The 21,304-nt window shown below is 38.0% G+C and overlaps 1 protein-coding gene across 1 annotated transcript in view; it reads left to right on the top strand.

Moving 5' to 3' along the window:
* The window catches only part of IQGAP1 (IQ motif containing GTPase activating protein 1), a 64,529-nt gene extending 44,191 nt beyond the window's left edge, over positions 1 to 20,338 (top strand). The window contains exons 16-38 of the mRNA XM_053461954.1: positions 1,475 to 1,565; positions 2,004 to 2,171; positions 2,311 to 2,453; positions 2,962 to 3,132; positions 3,386 to 3,469; positions 4,019 to 4,090; positions 4,198 to 4,267; positions 5,262 to 5,470; positions 5,609 to 5,764; positions 6,279 to 6,442; positions 6,614 to 6,838; positions 7,097 to 7,237; positions 7,321 to 7,405; positions 9,145 to 9,377; positions 9,933 to 10,065; positions 10,587 to 10,689; positions 10,825 to 10,960; positions 12,345 to 12,432; positions 12,607 to 12,819; positions 13,949 to 14,115; positions 14,765 to 14,887; positions 17,923 to 18,031; positions 19,928 to 20,338. Coding sequence (XP_053317929.1) covers positions 1,475 to 1,565; positions 2,004 to 2,171; positions 2,311 to 2,453; positions 2,962 to 3,132; positions 3,386 to 3,469; positions 4,019 to 4,090; positions 4,198 to 4,267; positions 5,262 to 5,470; positions 5,609 to 5,764; positions 6,279 to 6,442; positions 6,614 to 6,838; positions 7,097 to 7,237; positions 7,321 to 7,405; positions 9,145 to 9,377; positions 9,933 to 10,065; positions 10,587 to 10,689; positions 10,825 to 10,960; positions 12,345 to 12,432; positions 12,607 to 12,819; positions 13,949 to 14,115; positions 14,765 to 14,887; positions 17,923 to 18,031; positions 19,928 to 20,041 — 3,198 coding nt within the window. The 3' untranslated portion in view covers positions 20,042 to 20,338. The remainder of the gene's footprint in view (positions 1 to 1,474; positions 1,566 to 2,003; positions 2,172 to 2,310; positions 2,454 to 2,961; positions 3,133 to 3,385; positions 3,470 to 4,018; positions 4,091 to 4,197; positions 4,268 to 5,261; positions 5,471 to 5,608; positions 5,765 to 6,278; positions 6,443 to 6,613; positions 6,839 to 7,096; positions 7,238 to 7,320; positions 7,406 to 9,144; positions 9,378 to 9,932; positions 10,066 to 10,586; positions 10,690 to 10,824; positions 10,961 to 12,344; positions 12,433 to 12,606; positions 12,820 to 13,948; positions 14,116 to 14,764; positions 14,888 to 17,922; positions 18,032 to 19,927) is intronic.
* Positions 20,339 to 21,304: the final 966 nt, after the last annotated feature.

Below are 21,304 nucleotides of genomic sequence, written 5' to 3'. Positions count from 1 at the left end.
TAAACACTGATAGAAACAACTCTAACAACTTCTCTTGGGCTTTTAGGCCTGTGTCCATCCATACTACTTTAAAAACAGGTAGTTGGCAACTACCTGTTTCTCTCTACTGATTCAAAGCAATGGTCTTACTGCACCCCCCCCCCCACGTTGCCAAAGGCTTATAGCTTTAGGCTGCTTGCTGCTTTCCTTAAACACGGTCTGTGTATAGTTCTTGTGTCTGACCACCGCTGGGAAAAAATCTTGAGGAAGAAAGTTGCAGTCAACATTGATTAATGACCTGCAAAAGTTAATGGGCTTTTATATGGAAACCAAACTGAAATCAATGTGTTTGTTGTCTAGAATACAAAATAAGCACAAGAACATAACAATACAAGCTTTTCTGTATATACCCACAAATTATTAAAACATACGTAAATATGTGCCCATCCAAAAACATTGTCGTCATCTTATAGCTCATTTAGTGTGTTTTTTTTAAAAAAAATTTAAAAAAAACAACATATTTAGGTTGAAGATCTAGATTTTGGTATTTAAAGAGGCTCTTAAGTTTAGTAGAAAAACCAACTGCCCTCATGTGTCCACATATATTTCTCATAATAGTAATAACAATAAAATCACATTACGTGATGTTGGAATATGATGTAAATAGGTAGATTTAAAAAAATACCTATAATACTTTACAGGTTTTGGTGAAGAGATGTCTCCTTTAACCAAAGATTCTTATGGGAAATAGAACTGCATTAAAATTGGTGGTGGTGGTATGGGGTTTACAGCATTTTGCCATTCTCCTCTTCAGTTTTTAGATGGAGCACCATAAATTAATGAATACAATTTGCGCATGATAAACTAAAACGAGAATTTTTTTAAAAAAAAATTCTAGACTTCTTTCAACATATGTAACCTCCGCTTAGGTTCAAAGGATTAGGTTAATTATTTTGCCATTTTAAATGTTCCATAAATAAAAAAAAAAAACAACAAAAAAACATGATCATTGGATCCTCTTGTTTAAACATATTTGCTCAAAAAGCAAGATTGGCGGTATCCAAAATTGATCAGTAAGAGGAAAACAAATGCATTTTTTAGTAATATTTTTGTTACAAATTACCTGTTCTGTTATAAAATAAATTATTTAAAACAACAACAATTTAAAAAGATTTACAACATTTGCAAATTCTGTGCTAATACAATTGAACTAATTTGGTTTTGGTTTTATCTTAATTTTATTAACAAGTAATTAAGGTTTCATTTTAGAAAAATCATTTTTTTCCAGAACAGCATAAGCATCATCGGAACTTTAATTCAGTTCTAGATGTGGGTTTGTAAAGCTACAGCACCCTCTGCTGTTCACATTCAGTAATGACTACTTTTGCCGCAGCTTACTCCACCAGGCATAGAAATAGTGGACTTCTTCTGGATCCCTTAGAAAGAAATGCCCTTAACAAACAAATAATTCTAGTAAACGTTTCTTTGTGTTCAGGAAACAAAAGATGATTCGGCTGTTCTTTGGTTGGATGAGATTCAGGATGGAATCGTACGGTCCAACAAGGAAACTGAAGATGCCCAGAAATGTAAGCATCTGGAAAGAAAATGGGTTTCACTTAATAATCAGTAGATTCCACTACTTCCTTCCACTGGAGCAAGAGGAATATAAATTATTTGGGACCCTTATCAGTGGTGCAGCTGATCACTAAAATCACTGAGGTTGGATCGTCATAATGTATAGTGAAGTTGGTCTTTATAAAGACTGGAGGGTTTATCCATCATTTACTATTTCAAGAGGAACTGCACAGTTTAAGGTACCAGGTCATGCTTTTAGCGCTCCCTTTGTTTAAGTGATAATACTGAAACATCATGGACAACAGTAAGAAGTGGGACCATTAATGCTATTGGGAACCTTTGGAAGATCCACGTCCTATTAACAATATATATATATATATATATATATATATATACACATTTATCATATACATTTTTTTGTTATTAAATCAATCCATTTACTCTTCCAGTCTCAGTTGGTATTCTGGCTATTAACGAGGCAGTGGAAAAAGGCGACAGTGCACAGACTCTTAGCGCCCTGCGATCTCCAGACGTTGGACTATATGGGGTAACCTCAGAGTGCGCCCCAACATACCACAACGAGCTGGCTGACCTGAAGAAGAGTAAATCCGCAGAAGGTAATAGTACTGTTTATATCACTGGCATCTGACGTTATAATCTTAATTGAGTTCTAAATCTACACTTGATGAAATAGATCATTGAGTGTCCCATAGCATTCCGTAGCCAATGTGTCCTTTTCTACTTTTTTCTTCTAAGGGGACAATGGAAGTGATTGGGTGCAGCACTGGGTTAAAGGAGGCTATCAGTATTACTTTAACCTGAATACTAATGAAGGTGGATGGGAAGAACCCACAGGATTCATTCAGAATAACACTCAGCTCTCCAAGGAGGATATTCAGGTAACTGGAGAAATATAGAAACTCAGTGTATTAATCCACATGCCGCTTACATCTTAGCTTAGCCCTTCTGGGGCAAAACTAGTACATGAAAGAAAAAATAGCACAAATAAGCTTCCAGCATGCCATTGATGTGAATCACATACCGGTAGAATGTTCATCCTTCCCTGATACAGATCTAACATTGCCGCCATGTTATTCGTAAATCAGAACAACCTCTATACGTTTTATGTAGCCACAAATGCTGATTATTCACACTACTGCCACACCTTATTTGCATATGACGACAGGTTGTAAATGCTGTATAAAAAGTAGTTACGTTTATTCATTTCAAGTTCTTTTTTCTAAGCATTACTGACTATTGGTGTACAATATAATATGCACATCTGCATGCATATAATACGCACAATCTTCTGCGCCTTCTTTGAAGATGGTATGGTTTCACTGCTCTTTCGGCTCCATGTTTGTGTTCTGGCATAAACGTTGTTTTGATCCCCTCTGCCATTCATAGAGCACCATTTCCGGTGTGTCTGCGGCTTACAACAGGGAGCAGCTATGGTTGGCCAATGAGACTCTGATTACAAAGCTGCAGGCCAGGTGCCGGGGCTACCTTATGCGCAAGAAGTTCACATCCAGGAAGAACTTCCTGGAGTCGCAAATCCCAGCTGTTACCTGCATCCAGGTAAATCACAGAAATGCCTTACCTTGTTTATAAACCTGTTTATATAATGACTTACGAACATTTGATTTGTATCCTGTAGATGGTTAATTGTGATTAGCACTGTTATATCCGCCATCATTAAGTGACTGATCCGTCCTGATTTGTTGTTGCCAAGATTTTCATCAGAAATAAAAACCAAAGACCATATGAGAGAGCTGCAATGTTAGTATACAATCTTATATAGATTATATAAATCTTTGATGCATGTTCTTAGGCTCACTACAGAGGACAGAAGCAAAGAAAGGATTACAAAGATCGTTTGCAGCACCTCAAAGACCACACTCCTGAGGTTGTAAAGGTATGTCTTCTCTAAAACTGTTGGATCAGACTGGGAAAAGATCTGAGATAACATTAAAGGAATAATACATAATGCCCCGTACTATGTTTTTTAAATATACAATCCTTAGATTATCTAGAACTGCTGAAGTCATGATTGAATTTCACATAATTCACTGTACTATGTGGCTGTTCTACCAGCTGCGATGAGTTAGTTTTGTTGCTCAGCTATTAAAGTACTAATTAGAAAAAAAATCCGTTTTACGCTAAAGTCCAGGACAACAAAACTGTGAATTACATACTGTATTGCCACACATTTACAGACTGTGGATGGTGGCGGAATCTAATGTAATATTAGTGAAGCATGCATGCAATCATAACATAAAAGACCAAATCAAACAAAAAAATTACAAAGATCTGGAGTGTACACACAAAGTGTAAGTCCAATCTTTAGTACGTATATTGTTGTTTATGTCGGTGAGGTTGTGCAGTTGTAACACTTTTGAAGTACAGCAGGTATAAATGATAACAATGTAACATTGAATTGAATTTGTTGTATTTCTTTGTTTAGATCCAATCCTACACCCGAATGTATCAAGCCAGGAAACGGTACAGAGACAGATTAAAGTATTTCAATGATCACGTAAGGGCCTTGACGCGATACATTGACATGTTATGTTGTATCCAGTCTTGTAGTGTGTTTTGAGAGGGAATGCCTGCTTGATGCACTTTCGTCTTTATCTTCTCCAGATAAATGACATTGTGAAGATCCAGGCTTTTATTCGTGCCAACAAAGCTCGTGATGACTACAAAACCCTGAGTAAGTGATGTCATTCGGCATTCATTGGATGAGCTTTCGCAGGCACTGTAACTGTGGTTATGGGACTTGCTTGAGTTTTCTACATGAGCACCCCTGGTGGTTCCCATCTTCATTATTAGTCCTTCTCTAAAATGCCAAGATAAGAAAAAAAGAGTTTTAGGATCACGGCGTGAAAGCTTTAGAATTTTATTTCTACTTAATGTCATTTTGTTTTATAGTAGTTATTCTTAGAAAAGCATTACTATATTCACCTGATTGTGTATCACATCGTCTAACTTTATAACCTCATAAAAGTCTTGCAAAATCTTCCTACATCCATCATCATGATACTTGCGGTTGTTGTTTTTTCTAGAAACATTACCGGTAACAATCTCCATAATCCACTAACTACAGGAGATTGCTAACAAGTCTTTACTTCACTTCTATGGGTTTCTGCAATACTGTATTTGTGTGTGTATATATGTATGTGTGTATATATATATATATATAGATAGATAGATAGATAGATATTTTATTTTTTAAGGCAAAACATTTCAGTTGCTTATTATTCCATTTCCAAGAAATCTGACATTATGTATTCTAAGAAAAATAGACACCACCTCCAAAGATGTAAAAATGTACTCAGATTAAATATTGATGTGCAGGACATTTTTATGTAATCATGAACTACAGTTCATATTGTTCTTCTAGAAGAAAAATAGAGGCATTTAAATGGTTACATTTATCACTATAGAAGTGGTTTGTTGCGCAAGCATTTTGTCTCCTATCAAGCATTTTGTGGTTTGTGTCCACTTTCTCACGGTCACCACTGATTGTGTTCCGTGCATACAAGGATTTCAGATATCCTCGGGAAAATAAAATAAAAAGTAGGCCACGTACATGATATATTTGATGCAGCCTTAAATGAGAAAACACACAGATATTTAAATTAGTCAGAATGTTTGAAAATAGTCACATGCATTTTTAAAATTCTAATACTTTGCTATGTCTGTAGTCAATGCCAGTGATCCACCCATGGCAGTTGTCCGCAAATTCGTCCACCTCTTGGACGAAAGTGATCAAGACTTTCAGGAGGAGATGGAAGTAATGAAGCTTCGAGAAGAAGTGGTGACCTTGCTCAGGTCCAACCAGCAGCTGGAGAATGATCTTAACCTCATGGATATCAAGATTGGCCTTCTTGTAAAAAACAAAATTACATTGCAGGTACAGTTTAGTGGATTACAGCCTATAGGGATGCATTGGGCATATAAATAGGTTGAGAAAACCTTTAAGAAGCAAGCTAAATGTTGACACAAGTAATTTAATGGCACTAATGTTTCAAATGTTTGTCTTCTTTCATAGGATGTTGTCTCACACAGTAAAAAGTTAACCAAGAAAAACAAGGAACAGCTTTCTGATATGATGATGCTAAATAAGCAAAAAGGAGGGCTGAAGGCGCTGAGCAAAGAGAAGAGGGAAAAACTGGAAGCTTATCAGCATCTGTTTTACTTACTGCAGGTAATAAATGGAGTCATTGACTGTGTGGGAGGGGGGACGGTTAATGCCGCTACCATAGACCTGCCAGAAATGGAAACACATGTTTCACGATCATAAAGGATTATCTTGTGCTATCAGAGAATATTGGGAAGGAGGTATCCTGAAAGCTTGAGTTTATAGCATGTATAGGAACTAAGGTTCATCATCACCAGGAAAGGGAGTTGCAAGTTATGGCTAATTTTTAGCTAGGTTACTACGGTTAATCCTTGGACTGGGAGTATCCGAATATAATGTTACGATCACTATTCTTAGTTTGAGGAATGCCAACTTTGTCATTGTTTAAGGAACATATGTTCCTTAGAGATTAATTTAGTTTTGCCCTCAAACGTATGATTTCAGTTGGATAACTACTGAATATATTGATATCTACATTCTACTATGAAAATAGTCAACCATTAGATAATCTACAAATGTCATGAAAATAAATGCCATATTTTTCTATGGGTTTCTTACTAAACTTTTTGTTTTCCTTTAGACAAACCCAACTTACCTGGCCAAGCTCATCTTCCAGATGCCGCAAAACAAATCCACCAAATTTATGGATTCTGTCATTTTTACACTCTATAATTATGCTTCCAATCAGAGAGAGGAATATCTTCTTTTACGCCTGTTCAAGACCGCACTTCAGGAAGAGATAAAGTAGGAATAATCTTATTTTTATACCAATCTTTAGTTTGCAAGACAGAGTAATGATACTGTAAATATGCCACATAGTGAACCTTGGTGCCTAATTAAAACACCAGCTGCTTTCATTGGTTGAAGTATGCAAGGCTGATCTTTGAAATGTTTATTTTTTTATTTTTTTAACAGATCTAAAGTGGATCAGATTCAGGAAATCGTCACTGGAAACCCCACAGTAATTAAGATGGTGGTCAGTTTTAACAGAGGAGCACGTGGCCAGAATGCTTTGAGGCAAATTCTATCGCCAGTAGTGAAAGAAATAATGGATGACAAATCATTAAATATCAAAACTGATCCTGTGGATATCTACAAATCCTGGGTGAATCAGATGGAATCTCAGACTGGGGAAGCCAGGTGAGACAAGCCACACCGCACAACCTGCAATTACAGCCATGCCATGATGACTTCCCTATAATCCAAACTCATAAAAAACATACCAAATATGTACCGTATTTTTCATAGGTTTATCTTACTATCATGTTTGTCCTTAAAATAGAACTTTTTTTCCATGTGTGTTCCTGCACTGTAGAAATTCATGTGATGTGTGAAATTTTGTACCGTTGGGTAAATTCTACTGTAATTGTTTAATACTCTCTCTCTCTCTTTTTACAGCAAGCTACCCTATGATGTCACACCAGAGCAAGCAATGACACACGAGGAAGTGAGAAACAGACTGGACTCTTCCGTCAAATACATGCGTACAGTAACAGACAAATTCCTTGCTGCCATTATCAGCTCAGTGGATAAGATCCCGTGAGTATACCAAATAAGTAAAGTGCTGAATTATTTTATTATAATCTAATAATTATGATTTACATAATTATTTCTCTCTCCAGATATGGCATGCGTTACATTGCAAAGGTTCTTAAAGATACACTCCATGAAAAGTTTCCTGATGCAGGCGAAGATGAATTGTTGAAGGTCAGTACTATAGGTCTGGAAAGTTTGTTTTTTTCTCTTTTTTTTTTTTTTTGCCTTTGGAAGCAACATAATTCACAAAATAGGTGTCCACGGCCAAGCAGCTGCCCAAATGCCTAAGATCACGTGTTATACCAAGCGTCAGTCGGAGTGGTGTAAAGCACAGCACGCCACAACTGGACTCTGAAGTAGTACAGTAATGAATCACACTTCACTATCTGGAAGTCTGATGGAAAAATCTGGGTTTAGCGGATGCCAGGAGAACCCTAACTACAGAAATGCATAATGCCTTATCTAAAGTTTGGTGGAGGAGGGGATAGTGTTCTGGGGCAGTTTTTCAGGGGTTGGACCCCTTAGTTCCATTGAAGGTTAATGTTAATGCTTCAGCATAAAAAGACATTTTAGACGATTCTATGCTTCCAACTTTGTGGGAACAGTTTGGGGAAGACCCTTTTCCTGTTCCAGTATGACTGCTTCTGTGCAGAAACCAAGATCCATAAAGACATAGTTTGATGAGATTGATGTGGAAGAGCTTGACCGGTCGTACAGAGCCCTGACTTCAACCCCACTGAACACCTTCGGCATGAAGATTGTGAGCTAGGCCTTCTCGTCCAACACCAGTGCCTGACCTTAGAAGAATCCCTTTTGGCTGAATGGGCGCAAATTCCCACAGAAACACTCCAAAGCCTTGCAGAAAGGCTTTCCAGAAGAGTTAATGCTGTTATAGCCACAAAGGGGGAGTCCATATTAATACCCATGATTTCGGAATGTGATGTCAGGTGTCCATATTAGGCTGACCACATCGACCATGTTTTTCAGGCCAGTATGGGAACTCATTAGTCATTTGTACATCCTCCATGCTGCAGGGCAGCATTTTATCAGGCTGGTCAGCAGTATGTAAAAATGATGTGTGTCCTGAAAAACATGGTCAATGTGGTCAGCCTGATGTGATCGTATGTACAATGCTTATTGTTTCATATGGTTATTGGTATGTATTCATTATCTTAGAACAGAGTGAACAGGCACATGTTTAAATTGCATCTTGAAAAGTTAGTATGGGGAATGCATGAACTCTGGAAAACAAAAATGCTTGAATCTCTGAACTCTTAATTTTCTGTAACGTCATGTCTTCTGCTGGTCACAATGAGATTGGCAGTTTAATTCTTCCTTGTGTGTTGGTTTCTAAGCTGTTTCATTTAATTTGCCATTGTTTCGTATCTGTCTTACTATAGCTGCCTATCTAGCTTCTCTGTGTCTGAAACCTGCTTTCTTCTTTTCTGTCCTTCTAGTTCTCTGCTTCTGTTCACTGAGGCATCGATAATAGCTCTGCAGGTGACATTTTATTTTTAAGTGTGGTTATCACAGTGTACATAACTTATATATGGTGTCAGTTAAATTTTATTTAATACTACATTAAATGTCATGTTAATATTAAACCACAAGGCCACAGAATCATCTACAAATAATCTTCTGCTTTATCTTTTGTCACTGTCCCTTGTGGTTTGCTGCCCTTGGCAAGACTGCACAATCCACTCTGTCTTTCACTTGGTTTGCATTTCTAGTTCACTCGCTGGCAAAAGGTTGAAAAAAAGACTTTTTTTTGCGAAACATTTTACTGTAGTAGTAAGCTCCCAGCCCCTGCTTGTTTTGCTTGCAAAAACCATAGTAATATATGAAATCATATTTATTAAAATGTTGAGATTTTTCTGATCACCAACCAGAACCTTGTTTTGATTGTTTAGATAGTGGGAAATCTGCTGTATTATCGCTACATGAACCCAGCAATTGTGGCCCCTGATGCCTTTGACATCATTGACATATCTGCTGGAGGACAGCTGACCACAGATCAACGTAGGAACCTGGGTTCTATTGCCAAGATGCTCCAACATGCTGCTTCCAACAAGATGTTCATTGGAGACAATGCCCACCTGAGCATCATCAATGAATATCTCTCACAATCCTACCAGAAATTCAGGTCTCCCATATTGTCCTACTATTGAGAAATTATCTATAATAAAATGCATTTCTAAACCATTAACATATGAGGGAGGAGAAGATATAAGCACTGTGCCTATGTTTAAACAGTCACCAGAGTACCTTTACCTGAAAAGATGGGAATGTGTTTCAGCAGAGTTTCCAAAACCTATACAGCGCCCAACATCCAAAGATCACTAATGATTTTTGTTTGTTTGTCACGCAATTTAATTTTATTAATTTATATTTCACATAAGGTTGTGACTGCTCTGTAGCAAGACATCTTTCCATAAGCAAATGCTATGGGCCTTGCATGTACCCATTAGGTAGTACTGAGATACTGGCAAATTTGTGAAAGGTCTTGTGGCCAGTTAGAGTGGAATGCTTGGGTTTTATTTTTATCTCGAATGGTCTACAAACCAGTGGGGTAAGAAAATCACAATCTCTCTATATAGGTTTGACAAGCTATAATGACTGCAGTTGATTTTTGTATAATTGTTGGTGTTGCTACAGCCTCTTGTGTCAAGTTGTAATGATTTCATATTACTGTCTTTAGGCGCTTTTTCCAGTCGGCCTGTGAAGTCCCAGAGCCGGAGGACAAATTTAATGTGGATGAATATTCTGATCTGGTGACCCTCACAAAACCAGTGATTTATATCTCCATTGGAGAAATTGTCAATACCCACACTGTAAGTAGTTGGCTACTCAAGTTTGTAACAGAGCTCATATTAGATCTTATCAACTGAATTATCATCTGGGGATATGATTTAAAACATGATTTGATCCAAACTATTTCCTTGAGACAAAACAGGCTAAATACAAATTGTAATTATTCTTACTAACATCTCTGCGTACTTAGTAGGAACTGAACTGGGAAAAGTTTACTATAACAAAACTCTCTGTGATACACAGAGACAACTGAATTCATGTAGAATTTGACAGCAGATACGAACCATTCGTCCCATCTAGCCTGCCAATTGTTCCTCCTGTAAACACTCAGACCTTAATCGTTTTTGTCGTCAGGATAACATTGCATATCCTGTGCATGTTTAAATCCCCTCTTTATTTTAGCCTCTACCACTTCTGCTGAGAGACACTACTAAAACTCTTGTTCTAAGATTTGTCCTCTTTTGAAATAAACTTCCCTCTGTGCTTTGTACGCAATGCTCAGACCCCACAATACTTGCTAATAACAGCACTCTTGTTGCAGCTGCTGCTAGATCACCAGGATGCCATCGCTCCAGAACACAATGACCCAATTCACGAGTTGTTGGATGACCTTGGAGAAGTTCCCACCATTGAGGCTCTCATAGGTGAGTTTACCTGCTTTGAACATCTGTTGCTTTCCACAAAGGTTTCAGGTTATATGGACATGTATTATTTCCCATCGTAATGTATTATGTTATCTGCCTAGTTACTAAATAGTAAATATTTCCTCTCTGCCTCAGGTGAAGGACCTGCCGCTACAACTGATGCCAACAAGGAGATTCTGGGAAAGACTGAGGTTTCCTTGACGTTAACCAACAAATTTGATGTGCTTGGGGATGAGAATGCAGAGAAAGATGCAAAGACAATCCTGCTAAAGTAAGATCTCTCTGTTATGGGACTTAACAGTCACTGGGTATTTCACAAGACGTAACTACTGATTGGCATTATAATTGATGTCATGAGAGTTTACATTGAATATGGCATTTATGCTCATTTGCATCCCTTTTATTAATACATCTGGCAGTAAAAGCTCACTTACAGGGGCCATCTTTAATGCCTCTTGAGCCCGCAACAATAACAGTCGCTGGGGTTGCAACTGCAACTGGGTTTACCACTCCATGGCGCCCAGGCGACCACTTTCACACAAGCTTTGCAGCTTATCACTGTGCTGCTCGCACACTGCGTGAGGAACTACTCTCTTACCGCCCAGGGGAAGGAGGAACGCAGCAGGGTCATGTTAAGCCACATTATGTAGCGGGACTGGGATACTGCTTCCCCTGGGCCATAAAAAGAGAAGTTGCCACAGAGAAATCTGCAGTTGAGTTAAGGGGGTGCGGGAGGGAGTATGTGAATTAATGAGTCTGTGTGTATTTATGTATGTATAAGTGTGATAGCATGGATGTGTAAGTGGGGAAAAAGATGGCACAGGTGGATTGTTTGGGGGCACAGATGGCATAAGCAGGCTGTTTTGAGGGCAAAACTGGCACACAGGTTGTTTGGGGGCAAAGATGGCAAGTCCTATGGGTGCCAGGGCTAGCATTATGAGGAGTGTGACCTGTAAGCCATGTCTGCAATTTCCAAACATAACATTTGATCTGTACCTTCAAAGTTTACATGTGATTTTCAGTTGATCAATACCTGCAAGTCTAGGTTTGTGTGTTATTCGGTTGCGCTATACGTGCAATGCTATGTTTCCATGTGCTATTTATTAATACCTGCAGATACAGGTTTTGTATGTTTTATTCAGATGATCTATACCTAAAATGTTGTTTCATAAGGGAGGAAAAGAGAGTTGTGGTACAGTGAAAGAGGGTGCAAAGGGGCTGGGTGTGCTGATCTAAGTTTTTGATGATAAAAAATGCATGATTTTAAAGAGTTAGAGGCGTATGTGTAGCCATATTAGAGCTTCCTGCTTAGGATAGCAGTAGGATATAAATGCAGTTATCACTGAGGGATCAAGGAAAATATCTAAGAAAGTCTCCTATTAAATGCTCCGGATATGCAGTTGGCAAAGGCAGATGTGATGCCTTAGCTGGAAAATTCTAATCTAAATAATGTGGTAATGGAACATAGCAGAGATGATAGACAAAGCTGTCACTGCTGAGACCAGTTATGGTTGTATTTCAGATGGGACAGCTTTTTAAATAAATAATCTTTACCCAACAAGATCCTGGTATCTGTGGTTATAAATTACTCATATTTAAAGGTATAGTCACTAAAATCTTTTATTAATGGTTTTCCTTTTTGTTTTTTTGCCCAGTACAAAACGTCTTATCGTGGATGTGATTCGATTTCAGCCTGGTGAGAGCCTTACTGAAATCCTGGAAACTCCAGCCAGCAATGAACAGGTATTTTATCCCAGTTTCCCTGAGCTTTTATACATTTCACAAAGCAACCATCCAGCAAATTGGATCATTGTGGGAATTAGAACTGATGAGAGACAATGTATCTGTGTTGTCTATCATGTTCTATCATAACATCTGCTGGCAACTAACCCGGCCCATATGCATTCAATTTACCAGGAAGCAGATCACCAGAGAGCTATGCAGAGACGTGCAATTAAGGATGCTAAGACCCCAGACAAGCTTAAAAAGGCCAAATCTTTAAAGGAAGACAACAACCTCAGCCTTAAAGAGAAGAAAGAGAAAATACAAGCAGGATTAAAGAAGCTGACCGAGCTGGGAATGGTGAACCCAGAAAATCATTACCAGGATCTCATCAATGACATTGCCAAGGTAATTACTCCTTAATGAACATTGTGCCGTTAGATCTGGATGCGCTTCCATTACCACTTCTGCTTAAACTACTTGACCTTTCCTACTTGGGTCAAAATTACCTTTCCATGGTACTTTTGCGTGCTTTACCATATGTTTTAGATTTTTAATGTAGGACAATTGATTGAAGGAGGGAAAAAACTTTTTTTTTTTATTCCTGGTTTAATAACATTTACCAAGTGCTTGTTAAACATAACCACCATTAGATGTCCCTCTTTCTTTCCTTGACTACATCTTCCATTTGGGACACATGAAAAACAGCCCATTACTGGATTATAGTGAATTAATATATATAAAAAATACATATATTTGGTGATATAAAATAAGTATGCAATATGAAAACTAGAAGAAGGTGTGAGTTGGCCCTTCATACTGCAGAGTGTGTACAACTCACTGTTTACAGAGCTCCTTTACCAATGATTTCTACCTGTCTTGCCCAGAGGACGTAACACAGCCTTGAGTCACTGAGAGTCAAACATTATCTCTCTGTGTCTTCTTAATGTTTAATTTTAGATATACTGTATGTGTTATCGGACAGACCTACTTTACGATCTGTCATGTCTAACTAGATAAAATTAGTTCTATAAATGCCACCTACTTTAATAAGATGAACCTTTGTCCCTAGAAAGAGGTGTTGGATACAGTCTGTGTCTCAATACAAAGATGTGCACTCCTGTTCTTGTTTTAGTCTTTCTATTCCTCTTACAAGAGTGTTAATCCCACCTCTCTAACGCAACCATGATTTTTACTCAGAGCAACAAAATTTCACAATGTAGAAGCTGTAATGCAAAGATGTTAACAATTCAGGAACAACAAAGCTAGCAAACAACATTAAGACCACGCCAACTCAATTTCTTCAACCAGCTGCAAAGCATCAATCTGTTTAGCTCTGACATAATCACTGCCTTCTTTATGTAAGAGCGATCATATGCATATTTTGATCTAGGTTAGCTCAAGAAAGGGCAGCAGCCTAACCAACCATGAATCACATACTTACCTTTTCTTACAGCTTAATTAAAGGGTAGAGATGATCGCAAGATTCTTATATAGACAGCTGGTAGTTATGGCAAATGTCTATTTTATTACTTAGGACATCCGTAATCAAAGGCGATATCGTCAGAGAAGAAAGGCAGAGCTTGTGAAGCTTCAGCAGACTCACTCAGCTCTGAATTCGAAGGCTGTATTCTATGAAGAGCAGGTTGACTATTATAAGAGCTACATAAAGACTTGCTTAGACAACTTGGCAAGCAAGGGAAAGTAAGTATGCAGAAAACATTGACCTGATTCGGTGAGAGAAGTCAAGAATCTTGGTCGCAAAACCAAACATGATATTCTACACATACTATGGTTTTTCACAGGGCGCATTTATCAAGCTACTCAGATTTTTTCCTGGATGTGTGATGTAGTGTAACAACAAGTCTTGTTACATTACATCACACATCCAGGAAAACATATGAGTAGTTTTATCCTGCTAGTGTCATCATAGTTTAAAGAGAGATAAAATGCATACATGGGAGTGTACTAGGTTCTTATAAGCTGAAGATGTGTCTCACTATTATACATACATACATACATACATACATACATACATACACACACACTATTTTTATGTTAACATTTATCCAAATCCATCTCCATTTTTGGGTAGACTAAGATTCTCCCAGAATGACAAGTGTTCTAGAGCAGGGTTTTTTTTTCTTTCAACCTTTGACACAGCCTGTTGTATTTGGCCAAAAGATAAGTTCTTCTTAGTTCAACATTCTGTTGCTGTAGCTGAGGACAGGCCTCACAGAGTATACCTAACATGCTGCACAGAGGGTAACCTGATCTTCTGCCATTTTGTCTAGTTTTATCCGGTGTACATTTGCATCACCGTTTATGAATGACTCTCTCGTTTTAAACCTAGAGTGTCTAAGAAACCAGGACAAGCGAAAGGGAAGAAGAGTAAGAAGATATCCCTGAAATATTCTGCTGCTCGACTCCACGAGAAAGGCGTGCTGCTGGAGATTGAAGATTTACAAGTAAACCAGTAAGTCTAGACCCAACTGGGATTCGCATGACGTAAAGCAAAAATTACACAAATTACATTTTCTATTTAAGTCCTGTTGAGGATGATATAGTGTTAGTCTATATACTTTCCAGTACTGAATGGTATGCTCCTTGTGACTACACACATTTGCAGCCTGTTTTACAAATGGAGCACAGGATTGCCCTTTTACATTAATAATGACTCTCTGGTTAACTGTCTGTTCAATGGCCCTTATCTGATTCATAGAACAATAAGTAGCAATGGTGTTTATTCACCAACATTGGTCTTTCTTGCAGAAAGGTAGCAGTCGACACTTTGTAATGTGTGGGTGACATGAGATTTGGCAACTCGTCCCCAAAAACCCATTTCATATAAGAGATATTGGAAGGCTTAAAATGTTTCATGTTTCTATGTTCAGTTTGTCAGTATGAAGGCATAACTAGTTTTTTATGATTCTATTCCCTGCACTGAATTAATGGCACAGTTAAATTAGCCCATTTATTGCTAGATAGTGGCCAAAATCCTTATTGGGTATACACTAAAGTTTAGAGTAAGGTCAAATACATTGTACTGCATGGAGTGGAAAAAAAATACCTTGATTAAAAACTGTGTGACAAAGAACAACCGTGAAAAAAAGCATGGCTTGTTTTACTCAATACATTTCCTGTTTTCAACATCACAAATGAATGAAGTAAGAAAATGCATGTTTAAAATTAGATGCGGTGGCAGATGAAAAACCCATCACACGGCAAGGGGCTCATGAGCTGGATTAAAGACCTTTTTTCTTTTTTGTATATTCTTGTATGTTAGAAGAGTTGGCATGTATAAAAGTTTTGGGTTTTTTCTGTTTATATACAGGGCATTATTACATTTTATCGTGCCAGCACGTTCTGTAGAGCTTTTACAAAAAATATTAAAACTGACAATATGTAAAATATCAAATAACATTAACACATGTTAAAGTGGAAGCCCCGTGGAGAAACATTTTTCTCCTTGAGCATAAAATACAGTACTGGGTTTATTTTATTTTGTTGACTTCCTTTATCTGCAGACCTGGAGGTTGACATTGTTGTCGTTCATGTGGTATTTTGGGGGATTTGCTCACACGCTGATTCTTCATGGCAATGCTAATGAAATCTGTTCCTCTAGAAACTTTTATTAGCCATGGTGGCTGGCTGGATGACCAGTATGATGAAGGAGGCAGGGTATTTGTCTCTTAGATTAAGCTTAGATAACAGCGTTAGAACACATAGAAATGGCTAATATGGAATAATTACAAAACTAGAACTTTAACAAAAGTAAACTGCACATTTTCTTACATATTTTTGATCTGATACTAGTAATATAAATATTTGGCAATACACTGGTACAGACAGAGAAGTGGACTTGCTATTGCAAGCTTACAATATAAAATTATTATTAAATACAAATTTGAACACAACCAATTATATGTTTTATATAGAATGCCGGTGTGTTCTTATTCCTCATTCCTGGCAAGGTTGGCATAGGAAACATAAGCAGAGTGCAGTGATTATGCTGAGGTAATATCACCTCACTGGTTTGCTGCTGTCTTTATGGGACAGTTGCGGCCATTTTGTTTTCAGAGAGCTTTGAAGTAAAATCTAGGCGACAGTGGCTTGATGCGTGATGGACAGTGATGTATTTACCTTGGGCACTGCCCTAGGCCTGATCCCGGGCCCCAGCAGCCCCTTCCTCCACTGCTGAGTGCTATGATATGACCTCACATCCCAGTCCTCCATGTATTAAAGGTGTGTAGTGCTGGCTCGGGACGGTCCTCCATAGTGTAAAAGGGCCAGTTCCGGGTGTCAGAGATGTCCCTAGGTATTCTGCCACCCTAGGCCTAGTTCACCTAGACCAGAATACATGGTGACTGCAGTTAAATACAAAAAAGAAAAACAAAAAAAATGAATACAAGTAGTTGTTACTTCTAAAACCATTAGAAAAAAATAATAAAGCCTTAAAACGTAACTTTTAATAAATTGTTTTAAAAAATGGCAAAATAAAAATGGAAAACAAAATATCTCATCAAAACATTTAAAAATAGGAGCGCATAATTGTATGTATATTCCCTGTTGTGGCCCCTAATAGTAATAAAAACGACTTCCTAGTAAACACTGCGCTGTGTATCTCACTAGAAATAAACACAATACATCATCATACGTGTTCCCAAGTGCTACGCCAGCAGCCCGTCACATATTTTGCCTTTCCTCCATGTTCATGTGTGCAATGTGCTGAAAGATTAGATCCACGGCAATACTTTTTGAATCTATGCATCATCGTTCCCTTTGGCTTAACTGCATTCTCTTGTTTAAAAACGTGGCAGTTTCTTTTGGTCACTATTACGGCAATATATTTTACGATGGCTTTCTAGTCCAACTTGAAATCTCAGACATAAAAGAATTTCGTAATTTGTACACTCTTCCCTTGAGGCTCAAGCAACACCCTTCCCTTTAAGTCAATACAACTTCCCCCTGTGTATTGCATCACACGCCTCTGCTTTTGGTAACTTTTTCCTTTTAGTGTATTTCATCATTTTGAACCTTGTTGGTTGTAGAGACTATGGTGGTATATTCACTAAAAGGAGAGTTTGCAGGAGCGTTAATACGAAGATCCCTGTGTTCTATATTGTTAAATCAGTGAGATTTCGTAAAATTTTCCTAACACATTGAATTATGCAGATCCAGCTCAGCCATTCTTGTTGGAGAAACCAATGAACAATGGAATTGGCACAACCCTTCTTTTAGTGAATAGACTCCAAGGTTTCCTCTACCTTCGACACCACTCCTCTAGAAAGACGTTTTCAAGAATACAAGTTACTGGATGATCTTAATGACTTGAATCACTATGGATATTGTAACGATATAAAACTTTTTATGTGTTTGTTGCTGCAAGGTTACACATTAAAGCTGCAGAAATACTTTTAGCTTAGAGTGGTTAATATGCTGCTGCTATGATGCTGAAGCACTGAATTCTAAGTTGTCATTAACCACGTGTTCATCTCTGATCCCCCGCAGGTTCAAAAACGTGATCTTTGAAATTGCTCCAACGGAGGAAGTTGGGGATTTTGAAGTGAAAGCCAAGTTCATGGGTGTGCAGATGGAAACTTTCATGTTACATTATCAGGTAACTAAGATTTTACCAAAAGCCACCGCGTGGCACTAAATGATAAATGCAATCTGTTTGTAAAGTGTTTTTTTAAATTTTATATTATAACGTAGCTAGGTCTAGAAATGTGTATAGTAACAAAAGCAGATTGATGCAGTTAGAAAATCTTCAAAATGTATCGATAAACCATATATTCCTAATGTGGTACTTGTCTTTCATTATACCATATTTGCTCGATTATAAGACGATGTTTTTTTCAGAGCAAATGCTCTGAAAAATACCCCTCGTCTTATAATCGGGGTTGTCTTATAATCAGACCTCAAAGTCTGACTATGAGACAACTAAGATCCAGATCCCCCGCAGCTGCAGGGGATCTGGATCCTCCTGTCTCAACCCCCCCCCCCCCCCGCCCCACTTACCGGTACTTCAGAGTCCCCGGTGTGCAGCGATGCACGTAGACAACTTCCGCTGCAGCCGGAAGGAGGTGTGGCTAGCAGCGGGGGTTGTCTGCGTGCATCGCGCAGACCTTCCCCGGCTGTCAAAGATCAGAGTTCCCCGCACCGGCACGGGGAACTCTGATCTCTGACAGCCGGGGAATGTCTGCGCGATGCACGCAGACAACCCCCGCTGCTAGCCACGCCTCCTTCCGGCTGCAGCGTGAGTCTACACGCTGCCCCAGCTACATGACAGGAGACTCAGAAGTACCGGTAAGTGGGGCGGGGGGAGTGTTAAATGGGGGGCATAAGGCATTTCTGGAGGCAGGGTGCTCTGTGAAATGCCTTTTAACCCCCTTAATGCCACTCTGCCTCTAGAAATCCCTTTTTAACCCTCTATACGCCACTCTGCCTCCTGAAATGCCTTAAACCTCCCTATATGCCACTCTTCCCCATAATATGCCTTTTAACCCTCTAAGTGCCAGAGTGGCATATATTGTTAAAAGGCATATCATGGGGCACAGTGGCATATAGGGTTAAAAGGCATATCATGGGGCACAGTGGCATATAGGGTTAAAAGGCATATCATGGGGCACAGTGGCATTTAGAGGGTTAAAAGGCATATCATGGGGCACAGTGGCATATAGGGGGTATAAGGCATTTCTGGGGCAGATGTGCATAACTGGGGGGGCAGGTTGGAAAATAGAAGGAAATAAAACCAAAATATTTTTCTCAATCATAGCTTTTATTAAAAAAATAGTTTAAATGAATTAACATTTACTGGTAAAACGTTTTTCCTATAGGGTCGTCTTATATTCAGGCTTTTTCTTTTTTTCCTAAATTAATATTAAGATTTGGGGGGTCGTCTTATAATCAGGGTCGTCTTATAATCGAGCAAATACGGTAATTTTTAGAACTATGCAATTGACAGCCAAGATATCGTTATTTTTTCCTTTTCCTTCGAAGGTGAGTTTACGCTACTGATGTTAACCCCTTCATTAGACTAGAGGATCCTTTTGCAAAAACATGTTTTAGTCACTTAGCCGTGACGTTCAAGAGTTTTGTTGAATACCCACGTTAGTAAGCCGTATCTCAATCTGTCTGGGAATAAGATTTGTAGTGAATAAAGATGATATAATGTGCATCATCAGGCGTTAAACCTTTAAGAATGACAATGACATCTCTAAAAAGTTAATAGCTTGAATGCATCGACAGCAAGATTGTGGTTAAATGAACTGTCTACATTTAAAAAAATATATTTTCAAAATTAAGTGAAGTCCACGCATTTTTCATACTTCTACATGGTAGAGAAAATGAATGCCATTATCCTGGGTGCAGTGTTGCCCTACACTTTTTCCAACCCTGAAAAAAATGTGTAGCTTAATTTACCCAATATTATTTTTCTTTGTTTTCATTTGAAAAACAAACTGTTGAAACAATAAGGTTCGAAAATGTTAATTTTTTGTGTCTTGAATTATAGGATCTTCTCCAGCTTCAATATGAGGGAGTTGCAGTCATGAAAATGTTTGATCGTGCAAAAGTCAATGTAAACCTCCTCATCTTCCTTCTAAATAAGAAATTCTACGGAAAATAAGATGTGACTGTCAAGAGTCTGGCACAGAGAAGAGAGGAGAACTGCACATTTTGTTCCATCTTCGATAAAGACATACAATACCTACAATCGAAACCAAGTACCTTTCTGAGGGTCACAACTCAGCAAGCATCCTGCTAATGGAACTAAAGGAAGCTTCACCACCTTACTATAATGTTACATATGAAATGGTATCTTAAGGGTTAAAGAATGATTTTCAATAGAGAACAGTGATTAGCTCAGGACAGAACTGGTCCTTCTGCACTAACTCGATACATATGATGCGCGTTGTATTTTTTTTTTTTTTTTCAAATAAAGTAAAACCATATTTATCAAGTATATACTAAGCTTATATTGGAGCTTTTAGGTTTAAAGCTGCAAATTCAATTATTTCTTCTAATTATGAGGCTGTTTCTGATTGGTTAGTTGGTATGACTATCCTGGCTGATTTGCAAATGCCGAGAGTGTAGTAGGTGGAAGCATGTCCCCTACACAAGTTTAGCCCATTGGCACCCTCCTCAGGAGTCTACATTGGTGCCTATATTACCTTGTTACTGTGTGTATGGGATTTAATACATTATATATGTATTCTCATGTAATTAATCCATAGCAACAAAGGAGCTAGACTTCAAGGATGGAGCTATTGACAGCCAATGTAGAATTTGTAGACAGGATGTTGATTTTACACTTTCATCATTATTGGGACTTTCCTAGCTGTAACTATAGCTGATACTATTGTTACAATACTGTATCGGACTCAAGGCGTATTCTCTTTCAATTATGAATTAATGCATAATGCTATCAGCTACATCTTAGTTTTAGTCCCTTACACACTTAAGTGTCCAGAAATAATATTTTTATTTTGCCCAATGCCACGTTTTTTCTTCTTCTAGACCTTATTGGGTTCCTTTGTTTGTTTGACAGATCCTGTGCTTATGGTAAATCATAGGTATAGCAGAGTTAAACGGAAGAGTTTATATACACGTATATATATATATTAAAATTATAAATTGATTCAAAATGTTTTATTATAATTAGCATTTAACACTTATTCATCCAGATACACAATAAAAAATCAAGGAGAAAGGCAGACACATGACAAAAAAACATCCATTAATTTAAATAAGGAGGTGAATATACTGTACTGTGTAAAGTCCAAATTTTATATAACTATTAAAAAATGCATTTATAAAGATATATATGTAAATTTACATTCCGGAAGACAATGTGGCCTTGCACAGTGCACATATACACTGAATTAGGTGG

This window comes from Spea bombifrons, chromosome 4 (genome assembly GCF_027358695.1).
Source record: "Spea bombifrons isolate aSpeBom1 chromosome 4, aSpeBom1.2.pri, whole genome shotgun sequence".
In the NCBI taxonomy this organism is placed as follows: domain Eukaryota; kingdom Metazoa; phylum Chordata; class Amphibia; order Anura; family Pelobatidae; genus Spea; species Spea bombifrons.
This window is presented reverse-complemented; position numbering and strand designations above follow the sequence as displayed.